The sequence below is a fragment of the Momordica charantia genome (genome assembly GCF_013281855.1).
Source record: "Momordica charantia cultivar OHB3-1 chromosome 1 unlocalized genomic scaffold, Mcharantia_2.0 BLBB01000001.1, whole genome shotgun sequence".
Taxonomy (NCBI): Eukaryota; Viridiplantae; Streptophyta; class Magnoliopsida; order Cucurbitales; family Cucurbitaceae; genus Momordica; species Momordica charantia.
The window spans coordinates 19,160,246-19,175,966 of NW_028275157.1; the positions used below are offsets into that span (position 1 = coordinate 19,160,246).

The following is a 15,721-nucleotide window of genomic DNA, read 5'->3' on the forward strand; positions in this document are numbered from 1 at the left end:
ATTTAAAAATATAGCATCAAACAAAACAAATGGGAAGGTAGAAGTTCAAACCATGAATCTGAGATTACTAATGCCTTCAGAACTAGGCTGAATTTTGGCTGTTGTTTCTATATCCAAAAAGTATCAGAAATGAGAACCAAACAGTTGGCTCATTAACAACATAATGCAATTACCAAAACATGACTTGATGGAGGAAAAGGACACACACTCGCATCGGGAAGTTGACAAACGTCTGAGGGGTATCTCTCTTAATTGCTAGGTTTCATTGTCTTTGCAATGTCAATGACGAATCGATATTTGACATCTTGTCTTAGCATCCGCTCCATGGCAGTGTTGACGTCGCTGATCGGGATCACCTCCACATCCGCAGTTATATTGTGCTTGGCCGCAAAATCAATCATCTCCTGAGTTTCCTTCATCCCTCCAATGCAACTACCGGCCACTGTTTTCCTACCTGTTACCGCCGTGTCAAAAAGAAATTACAGTTAGTTGTAATGGATGCAGAGGAGCAAAGATTATGTGTATAAAAGTTAACTAAAAGCTTACCGCCGATAAGAGCAAAGGCCGGGAGCTCGAGCGGCTTCTCCGGTGCACCAACCATAACAAGCTTTCCATGTGGTTTGATGAGGGCGAGCAAAGGAAGGAGAGGATGTAGAGCAGAGACTGTGTCTATGATACCATCCAACGTCCCCCTGGCAGCCTACACGAAGAAAACATTGACATCCATAAATCAATACCAATCCATACTCATGCATACAAACATTTATAATATAATTTGGACAATTGTCACCTGCATTTGGTCTTGATCACGGCTGACCAAGAAGGAATCAGCCCCAAGACGGTCCACAGCTTCCTGCTTCTTGCTAGGGGAGGTACTGATAACAGTAACCTTAACGCCGAAGGCCTTGGCGAATTTGACGGCGACATGGCCGAGGCCGCCTAGGCCGACCACACCAATGTGCATTCCAGGCTTGTCAAGGCCATAGTATCTCAAGGGGCTGTAAACGGTGATGCCAGCGCACAGCAGCGGAGCGCCCGCGTGCAGAGGCATGCCATCCGGAATGCGGACGATGAAATGCTCGTCGGCAACCATGCAGTCGGAGTAGCCGCCGTGGGTCATGGTCCCATCGGTGTTCTTGGAACCGTAGGTGAGAATCATTTTGGCGCAGTAATTCTCGAGCTGGTTGGAACAGCTGTCGCAGGAGCGGCAGGATCCCACCATACATCCTACGCCCACCTTGTCCCCGACCTTGAATTTCTCTACTTTGCTTCCAACCTCCGTCACCTCTCCCACGATTTCATGCCTGCAAATATCCAAACAAACCACACTTCCGACTAAGAACATCACTCAATTCAATCAATTTCTCTGTTTGTTAATCAAAAACTTATTTTTGTTTGTAAAACTTGGGTAAGAATACAAATGGATTAAGGTGAAAAGCATAATAATTAAAGAGAGAAAAGATAGATAAGAGGTTACGCACCCAGGAACTAAGGGGTAGACGGTATTGCCCCACTCATTCTTCAACATGTGAAGGTCGGAATGGCATATTCCACAATAAATAACTTTAAAGGCCACATCCTTTTCACCTGTCTCTCTGCAACCACATTTCATCGGTTCAACCACACACCACAACAAAGCACAATCAAAAGCGATTACTGGTGTCTGTGCAGCCTACGTAATCAAAATTTTATTTACTGTTCAATTTCAATTTCCTTTTTTAATTGTAAACTGGTTCTACTCATTTTAAAATAATGAAAAACACTGGGGGTTTTTACCAGTCAGGACCTCCTGACTATCATCACATGCCTAAAAAAAAAAGGAAAAATGGAGGGGTTTTTTTATTTTTTTGTAAGAAGTGTGCTGTCAAAAATGGAGGAATTAAGTATGTTTTCTCAAATGTGATGGATAATTTGACTAAAATAGTAAAACATGAAACATAATGTAGTGGCCAATCTGTCTACACCCCGTTATACTAAAAAAGAATAATTAACTGGATCAGAGGCAGACTTTTTAATAATACCATAACTTTTTTTTTAATCATAGGCAGAGTTTCCAATAATACCATAGCCTTTTTTTAACAATAATACCGCAAAACAAAATTATAATAATAAATACAAAATTATGGGCCAACATACCGAGGTGGAGGTAGGGCCACAAGTACCAGCATTAACTCGGAAGACGTGGCCAACCAATAATCACTCAACTCTTTTTTTTTTTTTTTTGGGCAAAAGAATCACTCAATTAGTAAAACATAAAGTATGAATTCAAATTCTCAACTAAATTACGTTTAGATTGGCAAATGGATATTTCTTAATTAAGAAAGAGCTACTTATTGACTTCCCAAAAAAACTTATATTTGTTTTTTAAAATGAGCTGGCTTTTCTTTTTTCAATATCACACCCCAAATATATAGATTATGACTTATTGTTAAAATATTTTTTTAATAACAAGTGAAGTGTACTGAGATTTAATACTCGCTCGCTCGTGGTGTGGGTAGTAGGTATAATGACATTCTCAAAATTTTAAATCAGCACTAATTCCCATAAGCAAGCAAGCAAAGTAATAGGTTAAAGCAAAATTTTAGGGGTTTACTTAACTTTTTAACCATGGGAGGTGTTATGAGGGTCCACAAGGGTTTCAAAAGTACCATTAATTAATTAGGAAGATACTAATCAAATTTTTAAATACTAATACTTCAACTAATCCTGGAGTCATGCTAAAATGAGCTAACAACGAATCAAAACACCGTGAGTTCGATCTCCCCGCTGGAAAAGAAACTATAGTCATTATAAACCTTTTAATTCTTACCGGCCACCGGCTGCAGGTGTTGCAACCGATTCCCTCGAACAGTTGATTCATTTTCTCAAGAAATAAAGAATCAGATCGTTTTTCATTATCTTTCAGGTTATTCGCATTTCACCAGTGGAATGAAGAATAAAGAATACGATGCAAGAAAGAAAGAAAGAAGAGAGGGAAGAGAAGGAAACCTTCTGGAGAAATGGAAGGGAGATAGAACGCCGGAGGTATCTCTGGCAGCCCATCCGAAGGCCTTCTTGGGGTGCTCCTGCTCCGGTGACTTTCCCGTCGCCATTTTCTTCCCCCCTCGCCGCAAGAACAGAAACCAGATCTGGAAACGAAAAATGTCGAAGATCCCTCTGCAAAGCGCACACAATTGGGCAATGGCGGGAGAAACTTGCTGCAGATTTCAAGGTCTGTGAATGGCGAAGGCCGCTTTATAGCGAAAAAGGACAGGCAGTTGAGTGGGTGTGCGGGGCCCACAAATAGGGCCGGGTCGGGTCAATCCGTACTGACATAATGGGTGAGCTCAGCTGAGTGAAATTGGGGGGGGGGGGGGGCCCACTTAGGTGGTCGGCATTTAATTTCGGAGGCCATCACAAATTCGAGACTGCTTCCCTTCCACACGAAATTTCCAAATACTCCGCCCTCGTTCCCCAATCCAAGACTGCCACGTGGTTTCCTCCATTTTTTTTTTTTTTTTGCAAATGTGCGTGACGAGAAAAATTGCTAAACATGCGAAAAGGTTATTGATACGAAAGGGTCGGTTAATTTAGATTCTTTAAATTTTCTAATTCTAAATAATTTGCTTTGAATTTGACCAAGAGGAATTTGTGAAGCACGATATTATTGATGAACAAAAATTTAAAATCGTTAACATGAATTAGTTAAGACGCCTTCTATGAGGGAAAAAAAAAACTTAATTTTGAATAAAGAATACAGATGCTTGTGGCCGTCTCCTTGTTATAAACAAAGGGCATTGAATAGTTTATGGGAAAAGTGGAAACAAATGAAATGGGTGCAATGAATTGGATGGGTTTAGTTTGTTCACTATGTCACCAGTTTTTGTAATTAAGCTTGATGCTTGTAATAAAATACTAGATTAATCAACTTGGCGTACAAGTTAATGCTTTATAATAATTCTCAATAAAAAAAAAAGATTTATAATATTTAGATTAGTTAAGAGATTCCTTTGACATTTTATCATATTTGTGAATCTAGCTCAATTGGTTAAAAGCGTATATTTTTTAGTTCGAATTTTTACGTATTATACTTTTTTTTATTAATGTTCTAAAAATAATGGAATATTTTTTTCAACCAATCAACGGTTTTAATAAAAGAGGAAAATTTTTCTCTATCAATTTTTATCCTATATTTTCAATTTAATCAAATTACACCTTAGACTTAGTTAAATGTTCTAATATTTACCTTCGATTTGATTAAAGATGCAAGAAATACATCACCATATAGCTTGTTTTTCTTTTTCTTTTTTTTTTATTGAAATTTGTGACTTTTAGAAGATTTATTCGATAGTTGATTCAATCGAGCTTATTTTTTCGCTATGGTTGATTTCCATTAAAATTAGTCAGTTTTGGAATATTTTATCAAATGAAGTTAATGGGTAAGTTGAACCATAGTCTAAAATAAGATAAAAAATTGTAACACTTGGTTTAAATCTACATTTTAATCGGATGAAACTAAAAGTTTGAAAATTTTACACGGGTGGTAAATTTGTGGTAAAATTTTATTTTTGTTTCCATTAAAAACTTAACCATAAACGGTAAGAAATTAAGGTCAAAAACTAATTACCCTAACAAAGCATGGAAAATAATTATAATGTGAAGTGTGAACTATGAACAATATTTCAACGTAATAGGTATAAACAATTTGAATGTTGTATTTGAATGTCTCATCACTAAACTATTTATTAAAGAAAAAAACCGCAATTGACATCAATAAAAAATCATCTGTTAACTTTTTTTTTTTCAATTTAATGCTACATTTTCAAATTTTAATCTAGTGGAACATATAGGAGGTGAAGTGAAGAAATGATATGGGGTTGCGATCTTTCGTTCATCTTAAATTCAAAATATACATATATATATATATAATCTATCCTCCTATATTTTATAATTTAAAAATTATATATAAATAATTTTCTCTTATTTAATACAATTGATTCATTGTTTCTTAAAACGATTGCTTGTCATGCCGTCCCACTTTTAAAAATAAAAAGAACATAAAACAAAGGAGAAAAGTCACAGACAAATATTAGAAATAAGAATTAGTTTTTCAAGCACATAAAAGAAGATGTTAAAATCCATATAAATGAATTAAATTGACCCAACCCATTAACTTAAACTTTTGGGTTGAGTGATAGTTTATTCATTCTTAAGAGGGTAAGAATTAAATCGAAAGGAGAAAATAAAAACGTAAGAGGGGCTAAAAATATATTTAACCTTCCTTTTTTTCTTTTTTACAAACTCCACATATTCTTAACCATCTAGGAGTTAGCTTACAATAAATTAGAATAGTAGAGAAAATTTTAAGCTAATGTGTAAAGTTGAAGCAGTGAAAGCCACAATTGTGGTGAGGGTCAGTCAGAAAAAGAAGCAAGCGGAAAGGCAAATATTTCATAATAAAACATCTGATTCATACGCAAGAAAACTAAACTTCTGATACCACAGAAGAATAAATATTGATACGAAACATCAACATCAACATCAACATCATATTAAAAGTAATGTAGAGTACCAATAGTAAAAAATAATTTATAAAGGCAGAACCATGATATAAAGAGGGTATGGTACTAGGTAATAGTTAAAAATTTTCGATTCACACACTCTTTTTGTTGTTTACATGTCATGTCCGAGAGAGTCACATTTAATTGTGGGCGCCGACATTAGTATTGACATTCTAAAAAGTAGAAGTAGCAAGTTACATTCGTTTGGGCCTCTCACCAATTTGGCTTATTCAAGAGAAGGAATATAATTTTCCATCTTTTCAGCTAAAATGGACTTCTATGCGTCTGTTCAAGAATAAACGTTTCACAAAGACATTAACTTAATGAATCAAACTTCCTATTTACCTGCGTAAATTACCAATGAACTCAAAATAACTTTAATATCACTAAATATTAATGAATTATGACTAAAGATATTTCTTTTAAAAGTATATCTTTTCCCTTGTTTCTAAATATTTAGAGGAATTTTTAAAATACAAGAATGGAGACCAGAGAGGTGGGTTGATTAATAACGTTATTTGTGACAAAGGAAAAATATAAATATTCGACAATCAAAATCAACCTAAACTTCACACTTAACTTCAAACATTCAGCTCTCCAACTCTTCATGCTAGCATCACTTGGATACTAAAACTCTAGAGTACCTGTCTTAGAGGATCCAGAACAGCTCCCAGTAGAGCCATATGAGCTCCCACTCGAACCATCAATAGGCGCTTGATTAAGACATTCTAAAACTAAAAACCTTCTCTTTTGCAACTTTATAGAGAACGTAGTAGCCTCAAGAATCTTAGGAACCTGCAGCCGAAGTTTGAAGCGAAGTATGATTGGAAACAATCTAAAAGGAGATATCAGATCTTTAATAGGGGAAAATGAAAAATATACAGCAGCCATGAGGGAAAGGAAGTATTTCAATTTACAAATTCCAGGAAAGAGATTAAACACTGACGTTTTTTAAAGACAACAGAGATGGAAACAACTTTTGGAAACCCCAGAAATATTAAACCAACACAAATAATGATGCATATCAAACCCAGAAAGGAATAGATAGATTAGAATGGTATATACAACTTTTAAGAGTCAAGACAACTATGCAGAGGTACACTCAGCACATATTGCAGGTATAACCTCAGAGTTAACCATTTGGCACTTATATGAACCAAAATCAATAGAAATATGCAGAACAATAAAGCAGCTAGCATTGAAAGAAAAGTTTCCCAAGAACCATTTCACCATTCCTAAGTTACGGGTATGCATACCTGTGTATTGATTTGAGCTACTTTATGCACATTGAGAAGGCCAACCATGTCTTGGTAACCAGTGAGGAGCTTTGTTAATTCCTTATCCTCATCTACAATAATTATATGAGTCAATATCTCATTGATGCTAGAGACACTAATGCAAATTGAGTTACCAAGTTTGAACCTGGGATTGCTTTGACAGAAAGTAATGTGTCTGCCATATGCTGCCATCTTTTAGAGAAGGACGACAAAAGAAGAGAAGGCGGAAACGTCACTACAGCTACGGCATTTGAGGACCTTAGCATGCTTTTCAGAGACCTTAAAAAGGAAAGCATTTCCCATTCCTGCAGCTCCAGTTTTACAACAAGAGTTCAAATGACTGAGTAAAGGGAAAACTATTGGGTTACAATTTAGAAACAGGCAACAAAGTTGTTCAAATCTGATAAGACGTTTTAAATCTTCAGTAGAGGAACGTGTGCATGGAGCTTTAACAATTTATTGGAATTTGGCAACCAATCATTATTATGGTTGTCAAAAAAGATAAATTCAATTTGTCACTAACCATGTTGGAATGCTCGCATTGTGGAGCACATAACGATTGAATGGCAATACGGCCAGCAGAGGATATATTGGCATCATTTCTGGAATTGTCACATGACATCATAGTCAGTGAAAATATACTGTCGGCTACAGAGGATGATGATCATACAGATAACAGAACGTGCATTCATATATAAAAATACGTTGCAAACAAAAAATAAATAAACTTCAGTGTACCCCAACTCACAGATTCACTTTTTCTTTTCCCATTTCTTGTCTTTTTAAAAACAGAACTCTCATTCACAAAAATAAGAGAATGCACAAGGATGCAGAGCACTGACAGATGAAAGAAGGGCCTCAGTAAAGATTCAAGACGCCATACAACAATGTATGAGGAGCAAAGTCCTCCACCCTCATGAATTTGTTCCAATTACTCACAATCAAGAGAAAAAATCAAACCAGGCCCTGATTGAGACATTATACCAACTTGAACCCCACACCCCTCACGCTCTAGTGAAAAAGTATTCTAGAATGTCAAATCTGAAAACAGGATAAAGAACTATAGACAAAATTCTGAATCATTTGTTTCATATTGGCCAAAAGTTCTTACTCTTGTAATCAGAGGGTAGAAAAATGAACTCCGGTGGTAACATTTGGCAAAAACATCTACATTTCATGAAAACGCTACATGATGCAATTTGATGCCAATTACATTCCCAACAGCTGTACTCAACTCTACATTGGAGACGACCCTATTGATGTTTATCAAACTTTGTCCCAAAGGCCAACCAAAGATGAGATTCAGAATTTGACCCAAGGTCTCCATTCAACTTATTTCATCACCAGCCACCTCAAAGACAGGCCAATATTTCTTTGTTACATTAAACGAGAATGGTTGCTTGACATGTTTTTACAATAAGTTCAAATTAAATATGCAATGACTTGAACATGTGTATTTTGAAAATAGAGAGGCAATCAGTACCTTGGAACTTGTGACAAGAATGTGGCACAACGATCATGTAAAGTAGAAATACTTGGAGAACCTAGAATACTAACACATTCCACATGCTTCCCGCTGAAAAAGTGTCTATCAAAGGGCCTTCGCAAATCAAAGTCATGGCAAAACTCGTATTTACTATCTGTACAAGCATTAAATAATTATTGTCAATAAGAATTGCACCGCACCCAGCCTTAAAAAAAATGGGATAAAGTCCTAGGAGGTTTACAGGGAACGCAAGAAACATGAACTACATAATATTCTGCAAAAAGTTTGTAACCAAAGGCTGTACTTTTTACAGAAAACTTTACCATAAATGATATCCGATAAGCGCTAGTTCAGTTCCTACATTGAGGTAAGGAAAAAACACAGGCAAAAAATAACTACTTTTAACTGTTGAGGTCTCTCTCTCTCTTTCTTTGGTATAAGGTTGAGGTCTCCATAAGCTTACCGATGAGATTATTGACACTCTCTTGACTGTCGCCAAAATACTTCTTATATTGCCAAGCAATCCTTAAGCCCTTCTCCTGAAACGAATCTAATCATATCTAACATATTTTCATCCAAATCTCAAAGAAAAATAATTGCAAAAATTAATGAAAAATGGAGCACCTGTTCAGCAAAATTGTCACGAGATTTATCATCTTTGGATGTCCCTGGACTCGGCAAAGTACCCAAGAACCCTCTTGGGTCTCTGGATGGACTAGCATACAGCAGGGGATGGTTGTGAACCAGTCCCTGAGACATAAAATTCCTCAATAAAAGCATGTGATGTGGAGCTTCTGCATCTTCCATCACCAAGACTAAGCTTCCCAAAGGAAACCCACCACAAAGAATTTCTGCAACAAAAAGGAAAAAAAATGGAGAAATTGAGACTACTCCCAATGTAGAATTTGGTTATAAATTACAACTCTTCAACATTTAGATTTCCAACAATTTTGAACTAAAGAATATGATGCAGAAAGTACTGTCAAGGTCTGGTATTCCAGATGAGATGAATGTGGTGCCATTGGGACCATGTTTAAGTCCTGGGGCCTGAGATGAATGTGCAGAAGAAAAGTTGCGTGAGAAGCTGCTTGTCCTAGGCTTTGTCGCTGCCATAGTTGAGTTAATGTTCTACAAATTTGAGCAAATCATCCCAGAAAAGTTGGCTCTCTGGTTTATTCAAGTCAATGAAGACCCTGAAAGCTGCAATTAACCGTTAAGAAAAACATCTGACCGCGACCGTACTAAATGAAATAGGAAAAGAAGAAAAATACGGCGACAAAACGAGCATAGATGAGGGAGATATGTTAAGTATCCAACACATCAAACATTAAAAGTTGAACGAGAAAGTACAACTTACATAAATATGTGTGATAAAATTGAGGGAGAAGTTCAATCAGTTCATAAAATTATCCCAAGTTTATTTCATGAAATTCAACATATCGGCTTTTCATCAAACACTTGATCCGCAACACAGAAGACAATATTCTTTTACCAAGCTACCACCAGTAAAGCTAGAAGTTTGGAGAACAAATCCAAAGATTGGTGGCCATGGCCTGTTTCCGCACAAAGATTTTCCGAAGCACATACCTCGAATACAAGGATCCGTGTTGGTTTCCCTCCAAGCAGAAGAAGTCGATAATAGTTGATAAAATTGGCGGGAGCGGGAGCGAGAACTTGATTCTTATCAGTCTCCACACTGGGCTTGCATCCAGAAACCACTTCGTATTTTCATCAACTGGCGGCTTTATTCGGTCCGACTTCTGTTTTCAGAATCTTTGTCTATTTGAAATCGCATTGAAGAAATGGTCACAAATAGCGTAGGGTAACATTTTAATTTTGTAACTATGGCTGGTTCTCCTTAATCGTTATAGAATTAAATAATTTATTTTTAAAGAAATTGTGTAACATTAATAAATTATTGATTAAACTAGTGATATATTAACAATTAATTAAGTATACTTCATATAACAACAAAATAATAAATATAAATAAAGCTGTAAATTTGGACTTGCTCATAAATAATCAGAGGTATAAATTATTTTCTTTTTATTCTTTTTGAAATATCACATTTCAAACAAAAAGGTACAAATTTGGTACTGGGAGATATAAATATTTTTTTTTTATTCTTTTCAAAATATCACGTAATAAAAAGGTAAAAATTTGGAACTTTAAAAAGAAGATTACTACTATTTTTATTAGGCGAGTTATACTTGGATTAATCCTTAACAATTTGAACATAAAACGTAAGGTTGCTATAATACGTTGGATTGTAATTATATATATATATATATATAATTTTTTTTTAATGTAAAAATGAACCGTGGTTTTTTTTTTGTTTAAATTATTAAATCTATCATTGAAATAAATAGAACCATATATATATATATATATATATATATATATATATATATATATATATATATATTTTAATGCACCTTTGATCATATATTAAATTGACAACAATTTAGCAATATATAAAAGATTAAAATGGGGTTCAAATGTTTTTCTCATACTAATACTAATGGTGAGTTGGGATTATTTCGTCAAAAAAAAAATAGTGAGTTGGGATTATTTAAAAAAAAAAAGGCACCTTGAAAATAAAATACTTGTTTTACATACATTTTTTAGAAGTAAATCTCAATTATTTATTTCTATAATCACTTTTTAAGTACTTTCAAATTTTAAAAAATTACTTCTAGATCCCACATGTTGCACTAAATATATATACACGCACACTTTTAGATATGCAATCAAATATTATTAAAAAAATTTGAAAGTATTTTTAAAGGTTGAAAAATTATACTAAATGACATAAAATAAATATATATCTATAAAAATATGTTATTTTTTTTTTCCAAAAAGTAACAAATAGTTCGTGTGATTGTATAAATCTACAATTTACGTCATCTTTTTAAATTTTAAACCCGATGTTGTATATATAGATACATATTATTGTTGTGTTATTATTATAATTTTCTCTTTAATATTTAAAGCCTTTTTTTAACACTACAAAAAATATTCCAAACCTACCTCTATTTATAAATAACAAACTCTTACCTTTTCCTCTTCATTCGCTGCTTTCCATTGTTCCCTCTCTAACTAATTCGAATTTTTGGTATATAAATTAATTCTTTTTGTAAGTTGTTCACTCAGCGACGAAAGATGTATTGCATTGGGGCCAACTCAAAAGGGAATGAAGTACGATGTATGCCCTGTCCACGTAGAAGTTGTGGGTTTAAGCGTAATTTTGTTGATGTATCTTTTACTAAATTTCCATATAATGTGCAAAGATATTAAATATGTGGCTAATGCTATCAGTAGGATTATTATTGATTTGAGCATGACTTAGTGAATAAAATACCAATTAACTTCCTTAAATTGAAGGTTCAATCTTTCTTCACGTCACCTTACATATATATATTAGTACGATAATTTAAAAATAAAACAAAGTTAAAAGTGAAAAAAAAAAATCAAATTTTACTCTTGTGGCTAGGTTGGTTAATAAGAATATTAGCTTTAAATTCTAAATTTAATCTATTCAAGTGAATAAGTGATGTAATTAGTTAAGTTCTCGTCATTTCAAGGATTTGTAGTTAGATAAATATATATATGTTCTGATTGGTTGCATGCAACTATTATTGTGGATGATTTTAATCAGTTTGATTTGCAATTTTGTTGCTTATAAATATGAGCAATTTTTCCAATTGCAAGGGTCGGTTTGAGAATTTTCATAATTTGATTTCCATAGTTTTTTTACACTGAGGTTGAATTTTATATGGGTTATTGATTGGTTCACAGACAAAATACTATTTTAATTTTAAGGAGGCATTCACTGCCCCACGTATTCAAGTTCATAATTTTAAATGGATAAATTAAAAGTTTAAGTCTCACATTGATTTATTGGTATCAAACGGTAAAAATTGATATGGTAAAACAAAAAACAAAAGATTGTCGTCGTAGTACTAAACCAATAGGCAAAGGGCAATGGTATGGATAATTGGAGGAGCTTGGGGTTATTAACAGAGGCAGAGCACACTCAGCCGTACGTACTGTTGGAGGGCGACGATATGGAGAGCGCTGGAGCGGGACGGGACTCTTTCCTTTCCGTTTCTGCGGCTGCAATTTCAGAATCGGAGTGCAAAATTTATCCTTTGGATAAACCCCACAAATCAACGGCTCCATGTCTCACAGGCTGATGGCGGACCCCCCCCCCCCCCCCCCCCCCCCCCCCCCTGTTCTCCATACCAGAATGCCCTGCCCCTCCACTCTCTTTTTTGTGCATCTAAATTCTAAATTCTGAACTAATAAAGCCAAGAAGGTAGCTATAGGCCTATAAGGATAAGGACTATTTATACACATCCCACGAAAATGTCTCCATGTCGCGAGTTCAAGTACTCTGATCGGCAGGAGCAGGACACACACAAGAACCGTTCAATTCAATGGGAAATGGGGTTATATTATTTCAGTGATAGAGGAAGAGAGCTGATGGGGGACATGTCACATGTGTTGGGTTGTGGGAAATAGACAAATATGTTCCGAGGACTAATGAAAATACTTTTAATTATATATATGTCTTAGTTAGGTTCATATTGACAGAGATAAATATTCATTGTCTCTTCATTATATACTTCATTATCATTATATAATAATAAGTATATAATTTACTTGTATGTATCAAAATGGTTACAAGAGAATGATAATTGAGTATGAAGTATTTTTTAAACTACTGTAATTGAAACAATAAGATAGGATTCAAATCCCGAACTTCTAGTCAACTAAAAATATGTAGTTGAAATATCTATATCTTCTTCCAAAGATTAAGTGTTGAAAAAAATTATTGATGGAAGTCGCTCGTAGATGCAAATTCATCCAAAATGACTGGATCTTAATTTTTTAAAAAACCATAATTGTTGTCAATAAAAACTATCGTTTCATTGACAAGTATACTGCATCAAATACATTCAATCATTTGTAATTCTTATATCACTAATTATTTAACTAATATAGCTTATCATCCTCTTTTATTTAATAAGTGAACTTATAAATTTAGTCTATAGACTTCCACGACTTTGTCAATTTCATAAAATTTTAATTTCTTTTTCAATAGATATACCGATTAAAAAGTTGTGTAATAAATTATGATCTCATACAAATCGAAGGTTCAATGTAATACGTAGGACTCAATAGACACAAATGTAATACGTAGGACTCAATAGACACAATTTTGAGAGAGGACAAATTTTCCAATCTTCGATTACAATCAATCCATGTTGTCGTCAATAATACCCACTTGTGTTGGTATTGGAAGTACAGAAGCGTTAAATTTTTTTGTATTGTTTATAAGAAGTATGTAACAGATCCTTTTATCTAAAGCCCAACTTGTCCAATTAATTTGAAGAGCAGCAGAGCAGCAGCTTCCACCTAATTTGATGAAGATCACAGGCAAAGGCGAAGGCGAAGGCAAAGGCAAAGGCACCCCCTTTCCTTTTTGTCTTCCCTCTCTTGTTTCCCATGCACATGACACCATTTAATTCTTCTCTGCCATCTCCACTACGAAACTCAACAACCCCGCCCCATCCACCGCACCCCCAACTATTTTCTCCTCCCCCCCATCTCTCTCTTGCTCCTGCTCAAAAATTAACTTCTTAATTACTCACCCGACATGTCGCCGGAAAGTAATCTAGCCAAGCCCAGGACCAGGACCAGGTCCAACGACGATCAACTCAAAAATGCCCCCACAAAAGCGCCACTCAACTGCCCTCGTTGCGATTCCGCCAACACCAAATTCTGCTACTACAACAACTACAGCCTCACCCAGCCCAGGCATTTCTGCAAGGCCTGCCGCAGATACTGGACCAAAGGCGGGGCACTACGCAACGTTCCCGTCGGCGGCTGCTCCCGCAAAAATAAAAAGCCCAAATCGGCCTCCTTCACCCTTCCGTCCAACGACTCCGGGCCTTCGTCCAATTTGGAAATCGGCAGATTGGGGTTTTTCAACGCTACTATTTCGTCCGATTTTCAGCTGGGCGGAAATTCGCCCTTCGCGGCCTTTTACGATCAGTTTGGGGGATTTTCTCTCGACCAATCGAGAAGCCCGAATTCCTTCTTGCCTTCGGCTGGGTTTAATAATGGCCTCGAATTGAATGCGGATACGAGTATCGCCTCTTCTATTGAGTCTCTGAGCTCTATTAACCAAGACCTCCACTGGAAACTGCAGCAGCAGAGGCTCGCTATGCTGTTTGGAGGAGACAACGCCGCCCATGAGGACGGTGGAATTTCGATTTCCAAACCGGAGGTTTGTAATTCTTCCGATTTCAATGCAAGAAAAGATCATATCACGGCCGGAGCCGGAATCGGGGGAGCCTCTGCAGCGGCCGATGAGTGGTTCTTTGGGGATTCTTATGCCGCCACCTCGGTGCCAAGCACCGCAACGGGTGCGGCGGCCGCGAGCTATAACTCCGGCGACAGCGCCGTCGCTGGGTGCGATGGTTTTCAAGAGTGGCACGATTTGCATCAGTACGGTCATTTACCGTAGACAGGAAGGTAAAACGAAAACCCCACAAAGAAATTAAGAGATTAATGTTGTGTTCTTTTCTTTTCTTTCTTTCGTTCTTTTTTCTTTTTCAAACGTTGATATAAGTTAATGTTTCGAGGTTAACTTTTATGCCGGCCGGTTAATTTTTTTTTAATTTAATATAATTGTGCAAAAACGTGTAAATTAAACTGAAACCTTATAAATATATATATGATCCCAGATTTCCATTCAGTTCACCAGAATTGTGAAAAAATATATTTATGTGGCAGCCAAGGTTTTGAATACCTGTGCATGTTTGTGAAAATGTGATTTTATGAAAATGGTTAGGAAAAATATAGGTAAAATGTTTAAATATTATGCAAATTTTGTAAATGTATATATATAATATATATACACGTGGCTTAACGGTAATTGATATCTACTTCTTTCTTTAAAGTGAGAAAGTTTAAATATTTAATTATCCTCCCAATTGTTATACTTACAAAAGATTATTATGATAGTATTAATATCTATACTATATTAAAAAGGTAGGATGTAGGAAAAATATTTTTGGACACTTTTGCCCTTTACTAAATTTACAAATTACAAATTATACCATTAATATATTATTACAAATATTAAATTAACTATTAATTATTAATTATCCATATTATAAATGCATGAAATATAAAAGGTTAGAATGAAAAAGTTTTCCAACAACATAAAATTAATTTTTTCTTTAATTAAAATTCATACTAGAATTTCAAGAGTTTTAGAATTTGAAAGGCTTTTGTAACGTTTTATCCTCTAATACTATAAAAATAGGCTTTCTTCTACATGTTTTTCACAAGTTTCAATACTTTTTTATTCTTAGTTACTTCAAACATCTCTTAAAGATGATTCA

At 35.1% G+C, this 15,721-nt stretch overlaps 3 protein-coding genes across 5 annotated transcripts; 1 reads left to right on the forward strand and 2 right to left on the reverse strand.

The window, feature by feature from the left end:
• Positions 1–38: 38 nt before the first annotated feature.
• LOC111005856 (putative mannitol dehydrogenase) lies at positions 39–3,222 on the reverse strand. The gene is made up of 5 exons (XM_022277508.2): positions 2,989–3,222; positions 1,482–1,595; positions 791–1,304; positions 547–700; positions 39–454 (listed from the first exon to the last, which is right to left on the reverse strand). Exons 1-5 carry the CDS (start codon positions 3,090–3,092, stop codon positions 249–251), a joined length of 1,092 nt encoding a protein of 363 aa, XP_022133200.1. The 5' UTR covers positions 3,093–3,222; the 3' UTR covers positions 39–248.
• A 2,690-nt stretch (positions 3,223–5,912) lies between these two features.
• ELO1 (Paxneb protein-like protein) lies at positions 5,913–10,142 on the reverse strand. 3 transcript variants are annotated; one of them, XM_022276696.2, is made up of 9 exons: positions 9,891–10,142; positions 9,284–9,496; positions 8,928–9,154; positions 8,767–8,842; positions 8,301–8,457; positions 7,341–7,419; positions 6,963–7,122; positions 6,797–6,888; positions 5,913–6,335 (listed from the first exon to the last, which is right to left on the reverse strand). In XM_022276696.2, exons 2-9 carry the CDS (start codon positions 9,414–9,416, stop codon positions 6,168–6,170), a joined length of 1,092 nt encoding a protein of 363 aa, XP_022132388.1. In that variant the 5' UTR covers positions 9,417–9,496; positions 9,891–10,142; the 3' UTR covers positions 5,913–6,167. The 3 variants fall into 3 exon arrangements, with proteins under 3 accessions (XP_022132388.1, XP_022132387.1, XP_087975221.1); XM_022276695.2 differs by having other exon boundaries at positions 9,284–9,503; positions 9,891–10,141; XM_088119095.1 differs by lacking the exon at positions 9,891–10,142 and adding an exon at positions 9,661–9,883 and having other exon boundaries at positions 9,284–9,503.
• Positions 10,143–13,565: 3,423 nt separating this feature from the next.
• LOC111005483 (Dof-type zinc finger DNA-binding family protein) lies at positions 13,566–15,050 on the forward strand. Its single transcript, XM_022276991.2, has one exon. The coding sequence runs from the start codon at positions 13,966–13,968 to the stop codon at positions 14,836–14,838; it is 873 nt and encodes a 290-aa protein (XP_022132683.1). The 5' UTR covers positions 13,566–13,965; the 3' UTR covers positions 14,839–15,050.
• The last annotated feature ends 671 nt before the right edge of the window (positions 15,051–15,721 follow it).

Bases quoted from the DNA above. Each gene is read 5' to 3' on its own strand.
- LOC111005483 (XM_022276991.2), top strand. From the start codon at position 13,966: ATGTCGCCGGAAAGTAATCTAGCCAAGCCCAGGACCAGGACCAGGTCC.
- ELO1 (XM_022276696.2), bottom strand. From the start codon at position 9,416: ATGGCAGCGACAAAGCCTAGGACAAGCAGCTTCTCACGCAACTTTTCT. The intron at 9,155-9,283 runs GTACTTTCTGCA...TTTTTGTTGCAG, and splicing joins TGGAATACCAGACCTTGACA to AAATTCTTTGTGGTGGGTTT. The intron at 8,458-8,766 runs GTAAGCTTATGG...ATGCTTGTACAG, and splicing joins GAGTGTCAATAATCTCATCG to ATAGTAAATACGAGTTTTGC.
- LOC111005856 (XM_022277508.2), bottom strand. From the start codon at position 3,092: ATGGCGACGGGAAAGTCACCGGAGCAGGAGCACCCCAAGAAGGCCTTC. The intron at 1,596-2,988 runs GTTTCCTTCTCT...ATGTGGTTGCAG, and splicing joins CCCTTCCATTTCTCCAGAAG to AGAGACAGGTGAAAAGGATG. The intron at 701-790 runs GTGACAATTGTC...TTCTTCGTGTAG, and splicing joins GTGATCAAGACCAAATGCAG to GCTGCCAGGGGGACGTTGGA.